The sequence below is a fragment of the Eptatretus burgeri genome, chromosome 13 (assembly GCF_056783735.1).
Source record: "Eptatretus burgeri isolate ZD-2024b chromosome 13, Ebu_testis_v1, whole genome shotgun sequence".
Classification (NCBI taxonomy): domain Eukaryota; kingdom Metazoa; phylum Chordata; class Myxini; order Myxiniformes; family Myxinidae; genus Eptatretus; species Eptatretus burgeri.
In genome coordinates, this window is record NC_140973.1 from 37,851,710 (window position 1) to 37,874,954 (window position 23,245).

Consider the following 23,245-nt stretch of genomic DNA (forward strand, 5'->3'; position numbering starts at 1 on the left):
ATTTTCATGAAAAAATAAGTGACTATATTTGTTATTGGTGTGTGTCTGTCTGTCTGTATCTGTCCCGAGCATAACTCCGTGGGTTTTTATCCGATCCTGATAAAATTTTGGTGGGAGGTTTGTATCATGATCTAGTTGTGTTTTCCTGAGAATGGGCATGGTGCGCCCATTATGGGCAGAGCCACGCCCAAAAAACATGTTTTTAGGGGGTAGCCAATTTCAATTTGCATATTCTCCTAGGGGGTTTGTCGAATCTGACTGGTTTCGGTATTTGGTAAGCCCAATGGCACCTGCATAGCCCCACGGAGCTCGATTTTTTTTTTTTTCGTCCCAAGGTCAAGGTCAAGGTCACAAGGTCACAAACTTAGAAAATTGCGAATTTTGACATAAAAATCCATCTTCTCCGAGGGGTTTGTCGAATCTGGCAGGGGTTTCGGTATTTGGTTAGCCCAATGGCACCTGCATAGCCCCACGGAGCTCGTTTTTTTTTTATTTTTATTTTTATTTTTTTTTCATTTTCGTGTCAAGGTCACAAGGTCACGAACTTAGAAAATTGCGAATTTTGACAAAAATCATACGACCGCCCAAACTTTGAGAGCTAGGATGACAATATTTTTTATGCATAATCTTGAGGTCATTCCCCACCTAAAGGCTTGACACCATTTTGCTCGATCTCGAACACCTTGCCCGTGGCGCCCCCTTCAAGTTTGTTTTTACGCTGATTTCATAAAAGTCTGGTTAATCCGAGGAGTGTGAAATGCCATATAGCCTATATGACGTTATATTGTTCCAGGAATGTTCCAGAGGAAATTTTGCACCAAAGGTCATAATCCTTGACCTTTGACCTTTAAAGTTCACAAAGGTCAAATTTTCAAAGTTGTGGGAATCGAACCGGGTTTTCGACCTTCGACAAACTAACTCCAATAAGCTATAGCACGTATCCTGTTTCCTTATTTTAATGTCCACAACATTGTTTTGTGACCTTTAAAGGTTATGCAAAGGTCAAATTTTGAAAGTTGTTGAACGAAACCGGGTTTTCGACATTTTGCAGCTAATAAGCTGTCACTCGTCCCACATCATATTGATCATTTTTATAAGTTGGTCAAAAAATATCACATTGTCTCATCCTTGACTTCTGAAACAATTTACATCGTCAAATACCGCTCGTGAACCATTGTCATCTTCAGACTTGTTCAAGTTATGATCACAAAGGTCTCGCCCCCTTAATTAGGTCATAATCCTAAAAAAGTAGGCCAACGACAAGACTCAAATATCAGAAACACAACTTCTCTGCAGGTACACCATTATGATGCAAGAACATCTTGGAAGGCCAAGTGCTCTTTGAGATTCTGAACTGGCAATACTGAATGATAACAAAAACTAGTTTTTTTCAGAATGCCATTTGACCTTGACCTTTAACCCGGAGGGGTATGATGTAAATTAAGTGTAAATGTGCCTTGCTCTCAGCTATCGAGAGAGGGAATTTTCGTTCTGATAGGACAAACCTTGTTCAAGTTTTGGTGAAAAATGTTAGAATGTCGACTTGGATCATGACCTTCAAAATTGTATCAAGATCAAAATTTTAAGTCAACCCCGCATACTTTTTATTCCTATTATTGATGGAAAATTTCATTCTGAAAGTAGGAGCCGGATCCGAGATATAGCTGGGACATTGGCCAAAAAAATGGAGAAAAACCTTAATGGTGGTTTTGTACTCTTCTGGGCGTAAGACCTCAAGCTTTAACCCGGAGGGGTATGATGTAAACAATCCATAAATGCACCTTTCTCAGGGCCATCTAGGGAGGCCAATTTTGTTCCAATTCAATAAATCTTGATTGTAGTGGTGAAAAATGTTAAAATAACTAATCATCATGACAAAATTAGGTCAAGGTCAAAAAAAAATGATTTCAACCTTGCATACTTTTTATTCCCATTATTGATGGAAAATTTCATTCCGAAAGGCCCAACTAGCTTGGGAATTGATGCAGTTCGGAAATTGAGTATTGGGAGTGCAGGAAGAAAATAAATAAATAGAAAATTCTAAAAAATCTAAATGGTACTACTCAGGGTCTACGAAACTCTGTGGTACCATTTGAAAATAGGGGTGCCAATTGTAGAAACAAACCCTGGAATGGCAATAAGCCTTCTCTTATGCTAGCTGCCACAGGGGGAGGTTCAATAACTGGTCTTGCACATTTTGCCTGGTGTGTAGTTTTGATTATATGTGCATTTTCCCAGGCAAATTGATAAAAACAGGTTTTTCTTAAATAAACATTTTAATATTTTTTTTGCATCATCCCTGATCTTGAAAATCGGTGGTTGAAGGGAAGAATAAACAATCTTTGTGACCTGTCTTTGCCAAACAGTCATATGTACTCCGGCAATGCCTTTACCACCCCGTTCTCATAGTCTTTGGAACGGGTCGTGCATTTACATAAGGTTGTTTGCATGCAATATAAATTAGGTGATGTTGGGGGAGGGAGTTTTGGTCTTTTGCAGAATAATCACATGCTGGATTTCAACCTCTACCCTGGATTTTCACAATTTGAACATCATAACTCCTTCCTTTTAGAAGCAAGTCGTTGTGATTATGGTCAATGTGTGTGAACTGAGGGTGGACGTTGAAAGCTGCCATTATTAAACAGAATATAATTTATTGATGATTCCCTTGTTAGTGTCATCCATGAAGTTTAATGTCAGTTTTGGACTCTTCAATGCTGTAATCTTAGTAAAACAAAGCTGTGGCTGAATTGGACTTAAAAATGTACTCGGAAGAACGATTCGCCACTTAACTTACGTTGTGCGAAGAGAGTAATTGCTTCCTTGCTTTGGGAGTTATTTATGTTCCACACGCACAAAAACACCTGGTCCCAGTGCTCATCATCGGCTCCATCCCTTCTCCATCACAGGGACTCAGATGTACGGTTACTCGACATATTTGATGAAAAACTTCACCCGCTGTCGGTACGTTTTCCCTTGAAGATGGATACTGGGAGTTTGTATCTCCTGTGCCGAATGCTTAAGGGTGGAACGTGTCCCTCATTCGGAGCCTGAAATGCTGGTCTTCATGTTTGTCATTATTTTTCTTGTTTTTATGCGTTGTTCTGTGCTGCTTTTATAGAGTTGTGGTAACACCGAGTTATCACAGCTTGCTTCGAGTTGGAATTCTTTTGAGAGATTAAATTACCTGCTCTCTTGTTAAATCGTTTTTGCTTACTCTTCCCAACCCCTCCATCCCCACCCTCTTATTCTCCATGTGAAGTCGAAGGGAAGATTGCTGATTTGTGTGCTAATTGTACAAAACAAAAACTTGATAACTTAGAATTTTCCCCATTAAACCTAACAGGAAACAGTTTTGGAAAAGTGGCACACACACACACACACACACACACACACACACACACACACACACACACACACACACACACACACACACACACACACACACACACACACACACACACACACACACACACGTTGCCATACATGCTTTATGGTTGAATGACAAAGAACAAGCAGATGTATATCAATTTTTAAACTATAAGTGTGAATAATGAAACAATTCATACTTTCCATGTGATTTTTTTTAAAGTAAAGTTTGATTTCTGTAAAATAGATACCAGTTGCTTTTTTGTTTTTTTTTTATAAAAAGAACTTGATAGCAGCATTCGCTGCAAACACTGTCTCTGACATGATGTCCTGAATGAGCTTGAAGCCCATTGATGAACCAATTACAATGCCATTACTAAGACTAACCCCCCCCTCCTCCCTCCTTCCTCTTCCCCCCTTCACTATCAACAATGGGGTGGAGATGTTGGGCTTATTTTATTTTATTTTTTTCGTTTTTACTTGAATGATCAAGCAAATGAAAGTAAAAACATGCTGCTTATGCATGGTGCCTGGCATGTATGTGTGGCTTTGTGTAAAGTGAAATGGCGAATCATAAGGAAGCAAACATAAACATGATAGTGTAAGTGGATAATGGTGATTGGAAAGCTATTGTGCCTTTTGTTTGATGAGGTGATACTGCTTTGATCCAGATGAAATGCCATGATCTGTGTTTGTACAGAAAAGTGAGGTGCCTGGAGATTATGACAAACATGAACCAGACCACAAACAGATTTACCGGTTTGTCCGTACACTATTCAACGCTGCACAGCTGACTGCGGAGTGTGCCATCGTCACATTGGTGAGAGAGAGAGAGAGATAGAGATATATATATATATATATATATATATATATATATATATATATATATATATATATATATATATATATATATATAATAAGAGGTGGGGTTGGGAGATGCGGATGAGCAGAGGAGGGGGAGGCAGGTTGGCACGATCAGGGAAGGGAGGAGGCGGGTGGGCACAAGTAGGGTAGGGGAAAAGGCAGATTGGGCATGAGCAGGAAGAGGAGAGCAAGTTTAAACTCAAAATATAATATAATATATTTTTTATTTCAAGAGTCAGATTTGTTAGCCTGGTGTTGGCTTAGTGGTTAGGGTGGTGGCTTGGGATCCCAGGGTCCTGAGTTCAAGCCCCATTGGCTGCTGAATTAACACCAGGGGGTTGACTCAGCCTGTCATCCTTCTGAGGTCGGCAAAATGAGTACCAGTGTACTGGTCCCGGTGTATGCCCCGGTTAGAATAGGTGTACCATATCCCTGTGTGTCGTAAGAGGTGACCAGGGTTGGCGTCAGGAAGGATATCCGGCCATAAAACATTGCCTCAAGAAAAAGCCCAACCCCTGCACAGCAGGGAAAAATGGCTGTAAAAACGGTCACAGTCAGATTTGTTTATTGTAATCTTTATTTGTTGAAAAATCGTTAAATTTTTTTTTAACCAACTCTGTCATCTCTCATTTTCCTTTTTCACAGGTATATTTGGAGCGATTGCTTACATATGCAGAGCTTGCACTGTGCCCAGCTGCGTGGCGCCGAATGGTGCTGGGGGCAATCCTCCTTGCGTCCAAAGTGTGGGATGACCAGGCTGTATGGAATGTCGACTACTGCCAAATCCTGCGAGATATCACGGTGGAGGACATGTGTGTCTTGGGTGAACCTGGGGGAAGCACATAGCTCAGGCTGAACAATGATTTATGTTCAACGTTCAATGTTCACATATACAATATTATTGAAAGAAAATAATCCTGATTGGTTTCATTGAGAATGTTGACACAAAAAAGCAACTATTAATTCCAAACTACAGTCGGTAGTTTGCGTAACCATTCTCACTCATTATGACTCCCTACTGAATGTTTGTGCCACTATCTTGACTGGTTCCTCCCCACCCTCTCCACCACCCACCGCTCTGCTACTGCAACAATTGAATCAAACTTTAACAACACATCGTCACTGATTGATTGTTTATTAGCAGAAATTGCACTAATACAATCTTTATATGTAGCACGTAGTCCAGTTGAAATGTTTGCGATGATGCTTTGTTTTTGTGTCATATGCATTTGCTGTGTTTGCTAGGAAGTATTCAACCCCTTTGCTGTGACACTCCAAATTGAGTTCAGGTGCATTCATTTGATTGCATATTATTGAGAAAGAAACACACCTTTCGAAATAAGGTCCCATAGTTTTCAGTTTATGTCAGAGCAGAAACTATACCATGAAGTTTTTAAGCATTTATCCCATCTCGTCTTCAGTTGTCCTTCCCTTCCTCCTGCCCGTGGTACACTAAAGCTTGTGGCGAGGCAGTTGTCCTGAAACAACTTGCCTTTGCCTCATGGAAGGCTAATCCAACTGAAGGCAATCTCAGTTCCTTCTACAAAGCTCGGAATGAGTGTGTGTGTCTACCCTCAGGAGAGCCAGAAAGCAACATCGTTCTAATCTCAAGTCGGAACTCTCAAACATGTCTCCCTCCTCCAAATGCTGGGAACCGAGTTAAGTCTGTTTCTGGTGTATGTCCCCCCTCCATCCCCTCCCTTACCACAAATGGCCACACAGCTGATACTGCACGTGAAAAAGCTGAGTGCCGAAACTCCGTGTTTGCATCTAAATCTTGTGTCCCAAACCCATCGCTTTCTGTACCCACCTTACCCAGTCGCACTCAGCTTTTCCTAGACTCTGTGCCCTTTTCTCCTGACAAGGTGGAGAGCTTTCTGTCAAACCACGACTCAAATTCTGCAACCGGTCCAGCCGGCATCATACCACGTGTGCTAAAAACCTGCTCTGCTGCTCTCTCTCTATCTCTATATCTATCTATCTATGCATCTATTTATCTAAACACCATCTGCTTTGGAAATCAGCAAACATTATTGCTCTGAATAAAAAGGGGCAAAAACAGATTATTGCAACTATAGACCAATCAGCTTTCTCCCAATCATCAGCAAGGTTATGGAATCTATCATCGCTTCACATTAAATCCCTCCTCTTCTCCAATGGTTTGATTTCCGATCATCAATTTGGATTGAGACCAAGTCACTCTGTCAGTCAGGTCAGGCCAGATTAGATCTGTGGCTTGCTACAGGTATCATGTAAACCTGTACTAACCTGTTCCGTTGTCGGCGACTAAACGGTCTCTCCCACAAGTTTTTTTTTGTTTTGTTGAGAATGGTGTTTGGATATGGCACCCAGCAGGATTAAAAACAAAACCTGTCAAAGGGTCGAGGAGCTCCTTGTGAGGCAACCGCCAACCATATCTAGTACCCAACTGTGTCTGCAGACGTCCTGCAATTGGGTTACTTCTTATTCGGAGGTTGGTGGCAGGATTTGCACCCCGACCACCGTAAAACCCTTTATTCCGCAAAGCACAAAAACGCAAAGAAATCTGAAAACCCACTCCGTGGGAGTACCTCCGGTGATTCGAGCCAACATATGGCCCTTCCCGTCGCAGGGCAGCTCACCGGATGACGGGATTGGGGCAAAGCCTTCGGGACCCCCAATCTTTGATGATAGGAGGGAAACCATGGGGTAACATTCCTGGGTCAGATTGTGGGGGGTGTTTCGGAGTGGTGCTGAGGTGTCGTCCACCAGATGGCGATCTCCTTGGGTTAATCTGAGGCGGTCCCTTCGGGTGGGTGCCTGGAATGTCCTATCCCTAAGAGAGAATGAGCACCTGTCTCTGTTATCATCTGAGCTCAAGCGTTTGGACATCGGTATTGTAGCTCTCTCTGAGATTCGGAGACTGAATTGCGGCGAGATCATGGTGGGTGGTTACACCTACTATTGGTCTGGTCACTCTGATTGTTACCATTCCCAAGGAGTTGCTGTAGCTGTGTCCAATAAGCTGACTCCAATGATAATTGAAGTAAAGGCGCTGTCACACCTTGACGTTTTAGCCAGCAATGGCAACGTATAAAAATGTATGTAAAACGTTGGCGTACGCTGAAATTTTGATGTTTTCTTTTAAGTTTTGGTCGTATTCATAACGTGTTGGTCGTATGCATAACATATTAGTAACGGGCACAGAACGTTTCGTTGTCTTATAGATAATTTATACCAACGAATGCTTAGCCTGTTGTCGGCGTTCACAACCTATGCCCAACGATAGTTTAACTTAGGCATAGCGCGCTGCACGTATCGCCGACGAACTCGTGGCGTAGCCTGTTAAAAACCTGCCGCACGCCGGTTTAAATCATAACTGCCTAAGAATTGGAAGTGTCAACCACGCAGTCACACCTTGACGATTTAGCCAGCGTATGCCGACCTATGAAAAATGTGTCTAAAACACTGGCACAAGTCGAATACGTCATGGGTAAGTTTGGTTTACGTGAAGAGCACGCAGAAAAACGATGAAGTACGCTGTCGTACGTCTAGTACGTCGTGAAATTTCAAGCATGCTGAAACTTTTACGACATACTCGCCATATGGCTCACACGTTCCTCTACGCTCGGAAGAAGTTGTAGGCACGATATGCGATTGTTGACACAGGTTGACACAAGTTCCTTGTAAGTGACTCATAAGTCGAAAAGCGTCGAGGTAATGTTTAGCATACCCGAAACTTATTTTCTCCGTCAAGGCACATTTTCTTTTTTTCTCCTTGGCTCCGTGAAGGCATGTGATGAAATATCTGAAGTTGTTGTTACCTTCGCATTCTCCGAAAGGTTATGTATTGGTCGCTGTGTATTTATTTATTTGTGAATATGTGTGTGTTTGTTTGTTATTCGGATAACTCAGACAGTATTAAACCGAATCGCTTGAAATTCGGTGGGATGATGGGTTATTATCCAAGGAACATTTGATTAGATTTTGGGAGCGATCGGGTCAAAGGTCAAGGTCAGGGTCACGGAAAGGTCAAATTCGTATTTTTACCATAGCGCGGTCAATTTTTATCTAATTGGCATGCAACGAATGCCAAAATGTTCAGAATCCATTGCCCAATCTTGTGATGGGCGACATGACACAATTACGTCATTACCCTTGTTTTTAAAAGAAAATGTCCCAAATCCTGGCATTATAATCAGTACCAAAATGTATGTTTGTGGGAGATGCCAATGATTATTTATTTGTTTGTTATTCGCATAACTTATATAGTATTAAACCGAATTGCATGAAATTTGGTGGGATGATTGGTTATTAGCCAAGGACCATTTGATTAGATTTTGGGAGCAATCGGGTCAAAGGTCATGAAAAGGTCAAAATCGTCTTTTTACCATATCGCGGTCAATTTTTATCCAATTTGCATGAAACTAATGCCAAAATGTTCAGAATTTAATGCCCAATCTTGTGATATGCAACTTGACACAATGACATAATTGACCTTACTCGCGGTTGGGGGTCAAAGGTCAGGGGGGTCACGACCTTGCAGATGTGCGTATTTTTATCATAACGCAGTCAATTCTTATCCGATTCGTATGAAATCAGCACCAAAATGCTCCTTGTTCTGTTCCCCACACTCTTATGCCAAGAACAAAACAGTAGCGGCGGCGAAGGTATATGCTCTCTACGAGTGCCCATTCTAGTTGTTCTTGTTGTTTTTTTTTTATTATTATTATTTTTTTAGTCTATCACGAATTTTAAAATATATTCAGACATTTGCTTTTTAGTTTCGACGTCGACGTGACAATATCCTCAAACAGAAAATATTCACAGAGGAGGAACCAAGAATAAGACATGAGCAAACTGAGGAGGCAATCGGACGTGACGTGACGGCACGTGATGAAATATCGGAAGTTATTGTTTTTTGTTTTTTTTTAAAACGCTGCCAATATGTCATTATATGGTAGCTGTAAATTAGAAACACATTCAATAAGTTCTGTGGTCGTCCGGAAGATGTCAATCAAATACGTCTACATACGTCAATATGCGTTGGAGGTACGTTACTCATAGGTTAGAAATAAGTTTTGGGTACGCTAAGCATTACCTCAACGTGTTTCGACTTATGAGTAACTTACAAGTAACGTGTGTCAACGATCGCATAGCGTGCCTCGACGTGTGCCTACAACACGTTACTCATAGTTTATAAATAAGTTTCGGGTACGCTAATCATTACCTCGACGTCTTTCGACTTATGAGTAACTTACAAGGAACGTGTGTCGACATGTGTCAACGATCTCATAACATGCCTACAACTTATGGCCAGTGTGTGAACGTAGGAACGTGTGAGTCATACGCTGGCATACGTTGTAAAATTTCAAGCATGCTAAAATTTGAGAACAACCGCAAAGTACAACGATGAAAGCCAGCGTACTACGACGTATGGCAGTGTTTTTCAGCGTGCTCTTCATGTCATCAAAACGTACCCATAACGTATTCGACGTGTGCCAGCATTTTAGACAAATTTTTCATAAGTCTGCATACTCTGGCTAAATCGTCAAGGTGTGACAGCGCCTGAACACCGGTCACCGAGCGTATTATGAGACTAAGGATTCGTCACTCCTGAGGTGTCATTTCCCTGGTCTTTGTTTATACTCCGACTGAGGCGAGTGATCTCACCGTGAAGGATGCATTCCACACAACGCTCGAGTCTGTAGTTGATCAGTGCCCCAGACGAGATACACTTCTCGTCTTGGGGGATTTCAATGCATCGACTGGAACTGGTAGGGATGGTTATGAAAGTTGTGTTCGTCCCCATTGGTCAGGAACTATGAACCAGAATTGCACTAAGTTCCTTGACTTTGCAAGAAGTCATGGACTTATGGTGGCCGGTTCATGGTTTCAGCACCCACAAGCTCATCGTTGGAGTTGGTATTCCAACGCTGGCTGTGTGGCAAAGGAGATTGACCATGTCCTCGTTGATGGTCGCTGGAGGATGATCCAGAACTGCAGGGTCTACCGGAGTGCTCACTTCCTCAATACTGACCACCGGCTTGTTGTAGCAACTCTGAAGTTGCCCCTTAAATCCAGGAGAATGGTACCATCCCATCCCAGCCTAGGCTGGATGTTGTCAAGCTCAAGGATGAGAGCATAGCTGAGGAGTTTGCGAACAGGCTGAGTGGAGATTTGGGGGGTCTGGGTGCTTTGGGAGGTCCTGAAGAGTTGTGGAGTGCCTTCAACACCACCTTCCTTGATGTTGCCGGTGGATGTCTTGGAACTCACCGTAGGGCAAAGAAGAATTTTGTCTATCGGGACACTGGATACTATTGACCAGGGTCGCAGGGCCAGGCTGAATGGCGGATTTCAGCTGTCCAGGGAGCTGAGGCGTAAAACTGTACGTGCGCTAAGGGTGGACAAGGAGGCCTATATGTGAGGAATCTGTGAGGGGGAAGCGCATCACCTGTGGTCAAGTGATTCTCGTCCTGCTTACAGGGAAATTCGTGCATTGCGTTCATCCAAGCCCATCCCTCGGTGTGCTGCAGGCAGAGCAGAGGGTGGTCGGCTCTTGACAGAGTAGTCTGAAGTGAAGGCCCGCTGGGCCGGTTACTTTGAGCAGTTGTACCAGGCTGATCCACCAGCTGTCGAGTTGGACGTCAGGGGTGTTACAATCCCTGTTGCTGACCCTCCAATCAACTGTGGTCCACCTTCGCTTGTGGAAATGCAGGCTGCGGTGAACCTGTTGAAATAGGGTAAAGCTCCAGGGTTCTGTGGCATTCATGCCGAACTTCTCAAGGCTGGTGGAAATGCTGCACTCATGTCATTGCATGCAGTTCTGTGCTCTGCCTGGAACACAGGCATCATCCCAACTGACTGGAAGAGGGGCCTTGTTGTCCCTCTCTGGAAAGGGAAGGGTGATCGCCAAGACTGCAACAACTACCGAGGAGTGACGCTGCTCTCAGTGCCGGGCAAGGTCTTTGCTCGGATAATTCTTGATGGGATTCGCCACCATCTGCTTGAGCAGCAGCGTCCAGAGCAGTCAGGCTTTACACCAAAGAGGTCAACGATTGACCGTATCCTTGCTCTTCGGGTCCTCACCGAACGCAGACGAGAGTTTCGGCAGGGGCTGCTTGCACCCTATGTTGATCGCTGTAAAGCGTTCGATTCAGTGAATTGGGATGCCTTCTGGAGGATTCTAGGTCTTCGTGGGGTGCCACCAAAACTGATCGATCTGGTATTGAGAGTGCTGTGAGATGTGGTGGTACAATCTCTGACTTGTTTCCAGTTGTTCCTGGAGTTCGTCAGGGGTGTGTGCTGGCCCCCACATTTTTCAGCACTTGAATGGACTGGATTCGAGGGAGGATGTCGGAGAGATCAAGCTGCGGTGCATCGTTTGGGAATGTCAAGATCTCTGACCTTGATTTCGAAGATGATGCAGTCATCTTTGCGGAGACTTTAGATATCCTTTCAGGGGCCCTCGAGGTGCTGAATGAGGAGTCTGCGCCTTCAGGATTATGGGTTTCCTGGGTCAAAACTAAGATCCAGGCTTTCAATGACATCTTTGATGCTGTTGTCTTGTCTGTGCCCGTTTGTGGTGAGCATGTTGAGGTCGTGGAGAGATTCACTTACCTTGGCAGTGATATTCCTGTCTCTGTTGACTGTGAGTTAGAGGTCAATAGACGTCTGGGTCAGGCCTGGGGAGTCATGGATTCACTGGATAATGGGGTGTGGCGCTGCCCGTACTTGTGCGGGTGGACGAAACTCCGAGTCTTCAGGTCCTTGTTGCTTCCAGTCTTGCTCTATGGATGCGAGACTTGGACTCTGACCAAGGATCTGAGACGGAGACTTAATTCCTTTGGTACCAGGTCTTTTCAGAGAATTCTTGGCTATCGCTGGTTGGACTTTGTGTCCAACGAGCGGTTGCTGAGAGACACTCAAATGAGGTTTGTTACCTGCATTGTCCGTGAGCGTCAGCTGCGGCTGTATGGACATGTGGCTCGTTTTCCTGACGCTGATCCTGCTCACCAGATTCTCTCAGTGAGGGAGTCTCGTGAGTGGAGGAGGCCAATGGGCCGACCACATGCCTCGTGGTTGCAGCAGGTTGATCGGCATCTCAAGGAGATGGGGATGGGCCAGGAATCTGCCTGGGGGATGGCCAGACGGAGGCCCCTGGAGTACCGGCGGAAAGTGGATGCAGTGACATGCTGCTCTGGCGCATGCTCCCATACCTGACCTGACCTGACTCTTCACTGGATATGCTGCTTCTGCTCTCCCAACAATGGATGGAGATCCTCAATGCCAGACATGAAATCAGAGCCACATCCCTAGACATATCGCGTGCTTTTGGTACAGTCCGGCACCCTGCCGTGCTCACTTAACTCTCTTCCTATGGCATGCAAGACATCTCCACTCATGGCTCGCAGACTTCCTCTTCTGTCGCAGCCAGCATACGGCCCTTTCATGGAGTTCTCTTATCCCCTCTTCCTGTTCATGCCTGGTGTTGGCTTAATGGTTAGGGTGGTGGGTTTTTGATCCTTGGGTCCTGAGTTCAAATCCCAATCAGCTCTTGAATTTATACCAAGTGGGGTTAACTCGGCCTGTCATCCTTCCGAGGTCGGCAAAATGACTGCCTGCTTGCTGGTATCCTGTGTTGGAGTGGCGACCCGTCCAGGATTGTGCCCAATAGCCAAGGAGACTGCTTCGGCAGCACCAACGCTCTCCACAGAGTATGGTCCCAATCTCCTCCTCTTCATGTTCAGGCTGGAGTTCCTCAAGACAATGTTCTGGGCCCTGTTCTTTTTCTGGAGATCTGCATCTTCATTTACTACGTCTATCTGTAGAAAGCCCACTTTCACCGGCCAGTATACTCGATGGAACTCTTTTCGTTCAATGAGATACAAGATTGGTTTGATCAATGTATTAGTGAGTCAAGCTAAGAGGATATGTTCCAACTCCAAGGTTGCCGGCATCCTCAGTGAGAATGGATATCCTGAGTATATCATCAGGAGGTTCATGCGCAAATTCTTCACTGCTATAGATGATGGGAAGATGGGACCTGAAAAGTGCCCGGTCTACATCAAGATGCCTTGGAAAGGGAAAACGTCGCAAAGATATGAGGAACAAATGAAAATATGTGTCTCAAACGCGTATCTGGCCGTTCGTCCAAGAGTGATTTTCACCTCTCGACGTCTGATTCCTGCAGTTAAGAAGGATGTTCTGCCTGCCTCAAAACTTAGCAATATTATTGATGAGTTCAAGTTCCGATGTGATGCTCGGTATGTAGGTAGAACTACCCAGACTCTGACTAACAGAATCAAACAGCATGTCCCTTTGTCCATCAGGAAAAACACAATTGGTCCCAGGTCCCAGCCTCAATCCCAACATCGTGTGTATCTGCACTTGGACAGCATTTGTTTGAGAATGCAAACTGTGCTGAACATTGTAATGTGGATGCATTCAAGATATTGAGTAGAGGACGAGGTCCAACACATCTCCGAATACTAGAAGCGACATTTATCTATTCCAAGGACCTTATGTTATGTCGGCAAAAAGAGTTTGTCCACTCGCTTTGCTTATTTGTGCAAAGAAGATGAACACCAACTCATCTCATAGTACTGCAGCATAGCAAACCAATTGTTCGACTTTTCATAAAAGCACCAAAATTGGTACATATGTTGACTAATGTATTCTGAACAATTCTGGATATGGAGCCACTCGAGATTTTGCCTTGGTCAGCTTTGGCGGCCATTTTCCAAAATGGCCACCATTCTACTTTAACAACATGGGATATCTGTCATTGTTTTTCTCTTTGTAGGTTTTTCAGAGGTGATAAATACTCCATGTGATGTGCATTTACAAAGGAAAACAATACAAATGTCATTTGTGTTGATTTATTATATTTCCAACCATTGTATTGAGGAAAAATGGTCATTTTTATGGGAAAATCCATTTTCGCACACAGCATCAGTGACAGGTTCAGAAGTATTTTGTTGTGGTGGTGCCAATCCAAATGCCAATGAGGAGACATGTCACCATGAAGAAACACCGCATGCACAGGAAGCATTTGCCAAAGATGTACAATCATTTGTGGCTGTCATTGAAGAGCTGGGGAATCCCTTCGAGGAGGATAGTCCAGATTTGCTGGTCCTGCAGTGATTGAAACAGTTCGCACTGCCAAGCAGATTGGACTAAAACAGTTTCAGGTATACTCAAAGGATTGCCTCATCGACAGAACCAAGACTATTGATGAACCTATAAAGAGGAACAAACTCCCCCTCTTCGGAACAGACAGAAGACCAAAAGCACCCAAAGGAAAGGAAGCATCTGTGAAGAATGATATGGCCTTATTTGCATGGCTTTACATAGGCTGCCAGAACCGCGATGGGAACCTGGACGAGTTCTTCCGTCATGAAAATCAAGCATGCCCTCCCACGTTATCTGATGCAGGTAAGCTACACCAGGGTAGCAAAAGCGACTTGCTGGTGTGTCTTGAAGGCATTGCTGAAGCTCAGTCTGATGCACCAGCTGTCACTTCTGTTGTCCTTGACGGCGCAGTCATCATGCAGATGTTGAAACCTGGCACTGCCAAGACATTTGAAGAATATGCCCACCAAGTCTTCATCCCATACGTCGAGGGGCAGCTGCGTCGTGCTTCACGTCTCAACCTCGTTTGGGATAGCTACAAAGATGGCTCCTTGAATACGGCGACAAGGGAGAAACGAGGAAAAGGGGTGCCACGGCGTGTGGTGAGCACCGCAGCCATACCAGGAAACTGGCAGAGTTTCCAACGTGTCGACGCAAACAAGGTGGAGCTCTTCACCTTCCTGTCCGATGTGCTGGTGCAGTCCTTCCATGACGAGGAAAAGGAGCTGGCAGTCACTGATGGTGAAGCAGTCATCTGCCTTCCAAGGCAGGAAGATGAAAGCTCTCTGGCTCCATGCGGTCAAGAAGAGGCGGACACTCGCATCATGCTACATGTGGCCCATGCTGCAGAACATGACCACCGTCGGATTCAAGTTTGAACCGTAGACACCGACGTCGTCGTCTTGGCGGTGATGGTAGCCCAGGCACTACCATGCGTGGATGAACTCTGGATTGACTTTGGGACGGGCAAGAACTACCGCTCCATCCCTGCCCATGAAATAGCTGCCTCCCTCGGTCCACAGAAGGCACGTGCCCTCCCTGCCTTCCATGCCATGACCCGATGTGACACGGTATCAGCATTCGTGGGGCATGGGAAGAAATCTGCCTGGGCCACATGGAATTCGTTTCCAGAACTGACAGATTATCTTGTGACCCTGACCACCACACCAGTCAACATCCAGGATGACACAATGCACTGCATTGAAAGGTTTGTGGTGCTCCTCTATGACCGCACCAGTCCATATACGGACGTCAACGAGGCCAGAAAGAAACTATTCGCCAAGAGGAACTCCGTCCAGCGCATCCCACCTACCTACGATGCTTTGGAACAGCATGTGAAGAGATCAGTCTTCCAGGGTGGCTATGTCTGGGGGCAGGTCTTGGTCCCTCAACCTGTGTTTCCATCACAAACAAGCTGGGGCTGGCGGCAAACAGAGGATGGGTCCGGCGGCAAACAGAGGATGCGTCCTACGAACCGCTCGGGACCACACTCCCTGAAGCTTCAAAAAGCTACTTCGAGCTGGTGTCGTGCGGCTGCAAAAAAGGCTGTAGAAACCGCTGCAAATGCAAGAAGGCTAATCTGCAATGCACTGGACTGTGTGCTTGTGAAGGAGAATGCCAGTAGACAGACGCAGTAAACAACAGACTGAGATATCGGCCGAGCTTAGAATGTGAAAATGCAAAGTCGCATTGCTTGTAAAAGTGCTGACTTCTTGATCCAGAGCCAGTACACTTGAGCTCAGAAACTCATATTGTACTTGACTGATGTATGCGTGTCCCATGTGTCATGGTAGAATGGTAGTAGACAGTAAACCGTAGCCGCTTCAAAGTGAAGTGTGCAATAATTTGACTACATTTTCTGAGTTTGTCATTATCACGATTATCAGTTCCCTTTTCAAAATAGAGTAAAGTATGTAATCTATAATGCAATTTTTGTTGATTCCAAACCCATTGAATGTGATGAATATCATTTGACTTGTTCTCCAGGCAATAATGGGTACTTTTCAGCGAAAGGTTTCAGGACAGCAGCAATTTACAAATCAAATAATGCCTTTTTTACTGAAAATACTGGCTCATAATATTCGAATACACCTTTTCATGGTCAATTTACTGAATTTTACACTTTCCTTGTATCTACCATCAATACAATAAGAAAATAAGAGCATATAGCCAATTTCGCTAAATTAGAACGGTGGCCATTTTGGAAAATGGTCGCCGAAGCTGACCAAGGCACAATTTCTGGTGGTTCCATATCTAGAATTGTTCGGAGTACATTATTCTACATGTGTACCAATTTTGGTGCTTTTATGCAAATTTGAACAATTGATCTGAAATATCAGACTACGCTGCTGGACTATCACGATCACGGCTGGTTATGAAGAAGATTCTACAACAGCCTCAGCGGCTCTGCCTTCGACTCTGCAACTTCCAATTGGGGAGCGGAACACCGAACAGGTTCCTCCCACCTAGACCGTTGGGTGGTGATGACGCATCAGTAGAGAATGTCCAATCAGAATTGACTGTTGATAGGTGTCTGAGACTGTTCTTCTTCATTACTCGCTCACTTTGTGCGAATTTCACCTGAAGAGAGCACAACGAAAAGCTTTGTGGTTTTCTTATTTTATGATAATGTCCTTCAAAACGTCTCTGTTTATGTCTGTATTAAAATCTCTTGAGCACTTTACAAATCCAGTTCTTATGTGAGTGCCCAAATGGAAGCTACTCCTTCATAAAAGCCACATGACAGAATGCTTGGGGTTTGCAAAAAGGCACGTGAAAAACTTTGAGAGCATGAGGCAAAAGATTCTGTGGTCTGATGAGACAAAAATTGAATTTTTTGGCCTGAATGCAAAGTGCTATGTCTGATGGAAACTGAGCACAGCTCATCACCCATCTAACACCATCCCTTCCATGAAGCATGGTGGTGGCAGCATTGTGCTATGAAGATGCTTTTCAGCGGCAGGGACTCGGAGACGTGTAAGGATAGAGGGAACGATTAATGGAGCCAAATACAGGCAAGTATTTGAGAACCTGCTTCAGAGTGCAAAATACCTTTGACTGCGGTTAAGATTTATGTTCCAACACGACAATGACCCCAAGCCAAAGCAACACTGGAATGGCTTCGGAACAAGAATGTGAAAGTCCTTGAGTGGCCCAGCCAAAGCCCAGACGTGAATCCGATTGAGAATCTGAAAAGACTTGAAGATTGCTGTTCACCGACACTCCCCATCCAACTTGACAGAGCTTGAGCAAATCTGCAAGGAAGAATGGGAGAAAATCCCCAAATCCAGATGTGCAAAACTGATATACAGACAAACCCAAGAACACTCGAAGCTGTAATCGCTGCCAAAGCCGCTTCCACAATTAATTGACTCTCGGGGGTGGGGGGGGAGGGAGGGCGGTTGAATACTTACTGACGCAAGACATTTCAGCTTTTAATTTTTGAACAATTTGTAAAAATTTCTAAAAACATGTTTTCAGTTTATCATGATGGGCTATTTTGTGTAGATCGGTGACAAGAAAATAGAATTTAATCCATTTTAAATTGAGGCTGTAACACAACAAAATGTGACAAACGTGGAGGGGTGTGAACACTTTCTGAAGGCATTGTCGACACAAGTGGGTGTCGATTTTATGCAAAATTACTCGTCTCGGTGGTGGGTTATTTATTAATTTTTTCCCCCTTCCCCCCCCCTCACTTTTGAAGGTTTAAACAGCACCTGCATGTGCGTGACGACCTCATGTTTTTAGATCCTCGTAGAGGATCTCTTAGTCTTACTCAGGTTGTTCTTGTGGACTTTTTTGTTTCACAGCCTACAGTTTTCATCAAAACTTCCTGAAACTTGGCGTATATATGTAAAAATACCCTGCGCAGACAGTAACGATCTCCGATTTTGAAAATTCCTCCTAGAAAAAAAAGTTATGACGTCAAAATATCTCCGCTAATGGAAATCGCCTAAAAAGATTATCTCCGAAACTAGGCAAGCTTTTTGAATTCTGTTTGCAGGAATCGAACAGGGCATTAGCAGAGATGAATTACCGCACATATGATACATCACTAGACGTCATATAAATTTTTATGACGTCATTCCTATTTTTTATCCCCGCCGCGTGGCGGAAGGGGGATATTGTTATCACCCGGGTCGTCCGTCTGGCTGTCCGTCCGTCCGTCCGGCTGGCTGGTCGTCAACATTTATAGCTGTGAGTGCGATAACTCATAAACTGTTTGCCATATCGATTTGAAATTTGGGTCTCACATGTACCACCTGAAAAGGAAGAACCCTATTGATTTTGGGCGTGGCCGGATCCAAGATGGCCGACTGGGGCGGTCGTCCAGCTGGCTGGCTGGGCGTCAACATTTATAGCTGAGTGCGATAACTCATAAACTGTTTGCCATATCGATTTGAAATTTGGGTCACACATGTACCGCCTGAAAAGGAAGAACCATATTGATTTTGGGCGTGGCCAGATCCAAGATGGCCGACTGGGATGGCCATCTTGAAAAAAATGTTTTTTTGCCATATCGATTTGAAATTTGGGGCACACATGTACCACCTGAAAAGGAAGAACGCTATTGATTTTGGGCGTGGCCGGATCCAAGATGGCCGACTGGGGTGGCCATCTTGAAAAAAATGTTTTTTGTAATAAATGGAAAACCGCTTATTTGATTTCAATTATTTTTCAATGGCGGGAGATTCCCCATCTCTGATGGTATATTTGACATTTTTAGATCCTTGTGCTGGATCTCTAAGTCTTACTCACGTTGTTGTTCTTCTTGTGGACTTTTTTGTTTCACAGCCTACAGTTTTCATCGAAACTTCCTGAAACTTGGCTTATATATGTAAAAATACCCTGTGCAGACAGTAACCATCTCCGATTTTGAAAATTCCTCCTAGAAAAAAAGTTATGACTTCAAAATATCTCCGTTAATGGAAATCACCTAAAAAATTATCTCCGAAACTAGGCAACGTTTTTGAATTCTGTTTGCGGGAATCGAACAGGGCGTTTGCAGAGATGAATTACCGCACATATGATGCATCACTATGACGTCATATCAATTTTTATGACGTCATTCCTATTTTTTGACATTTTTTTTTGTTTCACAACAGAGTTTTCATCAGATCTTCGTGAAACTTGACATGTATATGCAGAAAGCCCACGCGCAGGCAGTAACCATCTCCGATTTTGGAAATTCTTCCTAGAAAAAAAGTTGACGTCATATCGCTGCTAATGGAAATCGCCAATACCATTCTCTACGAAACTCGGCAAGCTGTTTGAATTTTGTTTACGGGAATCAAGCCGGGCATTAGCACAGATAACACTGGGCTGCATTTGAAATATTTTTTCAGAGGTCTAGGTTTTCTCAACGGTTCTTATATGTTTTTTGCATGCTGAATTCAGAAATGTATCTATTTTCACTCAATCAAGTAAAGTTTTTCAGGTTAATCAGGTTAAGTCAAGCTATCTCAATTTTAAGGAAAAAAAAAATAATCAATTTTTGTTTTTTAAATTCAAAATCAGACTTTCATTGACAGAAAATGTACAAACTATACATATAATGACACACAAGTACACTTAATGTGGAAGAAAGTGCTTTCTCAATTACTTTCATTTCATTTTCAGAAAAATATAGATAAATTGTTGTTTCTGGCAACTCCCAACTTCAGTCGCTCCAGCAGTCGCTGTTTTCCTTCGTCTTTTTAATGTTGAATTTCACATTAACGGTACTTGTGCGTCATTTTATACATATTTTGTACATTTTCTGTCAATGTAAGTCTGATTTTGAATTTAAAAAATGCTAATTAAAAAAACCCAAAATTTTGATTATTTTTTTTCCTTATAATTGAGTTAGCTTGACTTGACCTGGTTGACCTGAAAAACCTGAAAAACTTGACCTGATTGAGCGAAATTAGATACATTTCTAAATTCAGCATGCAAAAAACATATGAGGACCGTTGAGAAAACCTAGACCTCTGAAATGACGCAGACCAGTGTAATTTATCGCAAACCTGATACATCACAATGACGTCATATTCGTTTTTATGTGTCATCATTAAGAGGACGAGGATCTTAGTTCATTTGAGCTTGTTTTCTATTGAGTGAGTAGCAAATTAAAGCCATGGTGAAGCAATGAGCTGTTGTGTTTTGTGTCGTCTTCCTGATTTAATTACCTCTGTCACCAAAGGTGGACAGAGGTGATGTTTTCACTCGTCTATCGGTCTGTCTGTGTGGAGGATATCTCAAAAAGTTGCCGACAGATTTGGACATAATTTGGTTGACAGGTTGGGTGTGTGACGAGGACAAAATGGTTAGATTTTGGTGAAGATCCAAATCCGGATTTGGATACTAGAATTTTTAATGTGATTCTTCACCATTGAATAATGTGGCTAAAAATGATAACCAGCACAATACCTCAAAAGGTTATGGACGGATTTGGACGAAACTTGGTGGACAGGTTGGGTATGGGACGAGGACCAATTGATTTGATTTTGGTGAAGATTCGATTCCAGATATGAGAATTTTTAACAGTGATTCTTCACCATTGAGATGGGGTCAAAAATAATATATGGCATGATATATCAAGAAGTTTACGATTTATGACAAAACTGGGTGGATGAGTTCGGTAGATGACAAGAACAAGCCAATTTGATTTTGGTTCAGGTCCGGATCCAGATCCGGCGTGTCTGTGTGATACAAAACATAAACTGTTCAGCCTGACTGAGGTATGCGCTCTCCCAAGTGCCCTTCTAGTTTGTGGAATGTTGCATTATCTTATTAGTGAAATGCCTAAGGTTATATGACCAATAATTATTGAATGTTTAATAGCATTTTCATATTATTGGTTTCGATTAGTTGTATGATAGTCTCTCTTGTTTGTGTTACATGGCATCAGGTAACTTTGTTTTCTTGTAGCCAGAATGAAGCTTATTATGAGTCGTTGAGGAAATCTCTTCCAACATCACAAGCTTCCCACACACTATCCCATCGGACACATGGTTTTCACGTCTTGTCTCTGATCGTGAAGCCAATGAAGAACAAGTCCAATTTAATGGACTCGACTGGGGACAGCAAAACCATCCATTATAACGATAACAGACTTGTGATGTCCGTGTGGAGGACACCTCGTAATCCTTTTCCTTTTTTTTTTTTTAAATAGAAACAGCCTGATCACAACCATTTTGTTTCAAAATGATGTAATTGACATTTTAAAGTGAGTCTAAAATGTTTTCATGAAATAAAGTCTGGTGTTGGCTTGACAGTTTAGGTGGCTGGCTTAAGATCTTAGGGTCTTGAGTTTGAGTCCCTGTCGTGCCGTTAACAAAACACCAGGACTCAGCCTGTCATCCTTCCATGGTCAGCAAAATGAGTACAAGCTTACTGGAATCAGGGAGCACTTCAACAGCGGCACAGCAATGCTCCGACCAATGATGCAACCAGCAGCCACGGGCTGCATATGAAATGATGACTATGAAGTAAAATACTTTTGATTCATTTTTTCTCATACACTTATTGGACTGTCAGATCTACAGTATATTGATAGAATTCCACCTGGGTACCGACACACAGTGGTGGTATCTTTTCAAAAGATACCATGCAATATTTATGTCTACAACCTAAATGCAGAGGGCCAGCTGGGGTTATGCCACGATGCGGTGCTCCGCTGCTTCCTCAAAAGAAAGGCAGCAGTCTATTTAGATGATTCAGGACTAGCTGGACTTTGCCTCGACTTGATGGCAAGTGATTTTTTTTTTGCTGGAACAAAGTGAACTGTACAGAGGTTCTGTGTTCACACTACCAATAAAGAACCCCCAAGTAGTCATCATTGTGCCGTCTATATAACATAGCTAATATATTCTGCAGCAGCCTACATGTGTTGCATTCGCAAGCCAACGTAAGTTCATTTTGGTTGATGCCATTTGGATGAACCCCAACAGCATGGATTGGCAGGGATGTAACAGAGGGATTTATGACTTGATGCACAATGGGAAGTTGAGGATGAGCCAACACTGTGGGTGCAATGCAAACATACTGGTGGAGATGAGGCATCATTGGCAAGCACACTATCAACTGTTATATCCTGCCACCCGTTTGTTTAACGGGTGAGAAAAAACCATAATGGTAGTTTTGTTGTGTTTGACACTCAGAAATCCAGCTTGGAACAAACAACTTAAAGGTGAACTCTTTCTGCCACTCCTAGTACAACTTTAATGAAGCAGCTTTTGATGTACAATGTTTTGCAGATAAGGACGTAACCAATAATAGTTTTGCCAGGAAGGTCCCCAATTAGTCCTGATCATAATTGCAACCTGGCAGGGAATGCAATGCCACTTCATTTTCCAATGATAATGAAAACTTTTAATGTACTGGAAAGCAGTGTGATTGATTTACCTTCCAGGTACAGGCATAACCAACCCACCAAAGGACCAGGCAGGTATTCATCTGTTGGTGGCAACAAGAACGATACACTGCTTTGTCTTTGGAGAATGACCATTGATCCTCCTTTTGTATTCTTATTCAACAGGAATGAGCTTGAGCGTCAGTTCCTCGAGCTATTGCAGTTCAACATCAATGTGCCAGCGAGTGTCTACGCCAAATACTACTTTGACCTGCGTTCCCTCGCAGGTGCCAACAATCTGAGCTTCCCGCTTGAGCCATTGAATAAGGAAAAGGCACAAAGGCTTGAGGTGGGTTTGTCTGAGACACTTTCCAACAGGTGTAACTCGTGAATGACGCTCCCCACCCCCCTTGCCGACCAATTTTTTGTGCATCATAGTTTTCAAATACATTGTCTGGATAAATGTGCTGATGCAGAAAAATCACTGATGTCAAGCCAACCTATTTCTTCCTGTCACAGAGCCATATTTGTTGGCAGTCTGGCAATAATGGGATTATCAGATAT

General features: G+C 43.4%; 1 protein-coding gene across 3 annotated transcripts in view; it reads left to right on the forward strand.

The window, feature by feature from the left end:
- Positions 1 to 23,245, forward strand: part of LOC147014253 (cyclin-Y-like) — a 71,766-nt gene that overhangs the window by 46,352 nt on the left and 2,169 nt on the right. For 2 of the 3 annotated variants that reach the window (XM_085852052.1, XM_085852053.1), the window contains exons 6-9: positions 2,910 to 2,964; positions 4,070 to 4,189; positions 4,879 to 5,045; positions 22,868 to 23,030. In XM_085852052.1, coding sequence (XP_085708178.1) covers positions 2,910 to 2,964; positions 4,070 to 4,189; positions 4,879 to 5,045; positions 22,868 to 23,030 — 505 coding nt within the window. Of the gene's footprint in view, positions 1 to 2,909; positions 2,965 to 4,069; positions 4,190 to 4,878; positions 5,046 to 5,811; positions 23,031 to 23,245 lie in introns of all 3 variants that reach the window. The other variant, XR_015050696.1, reaches the window with a different exon arrangement.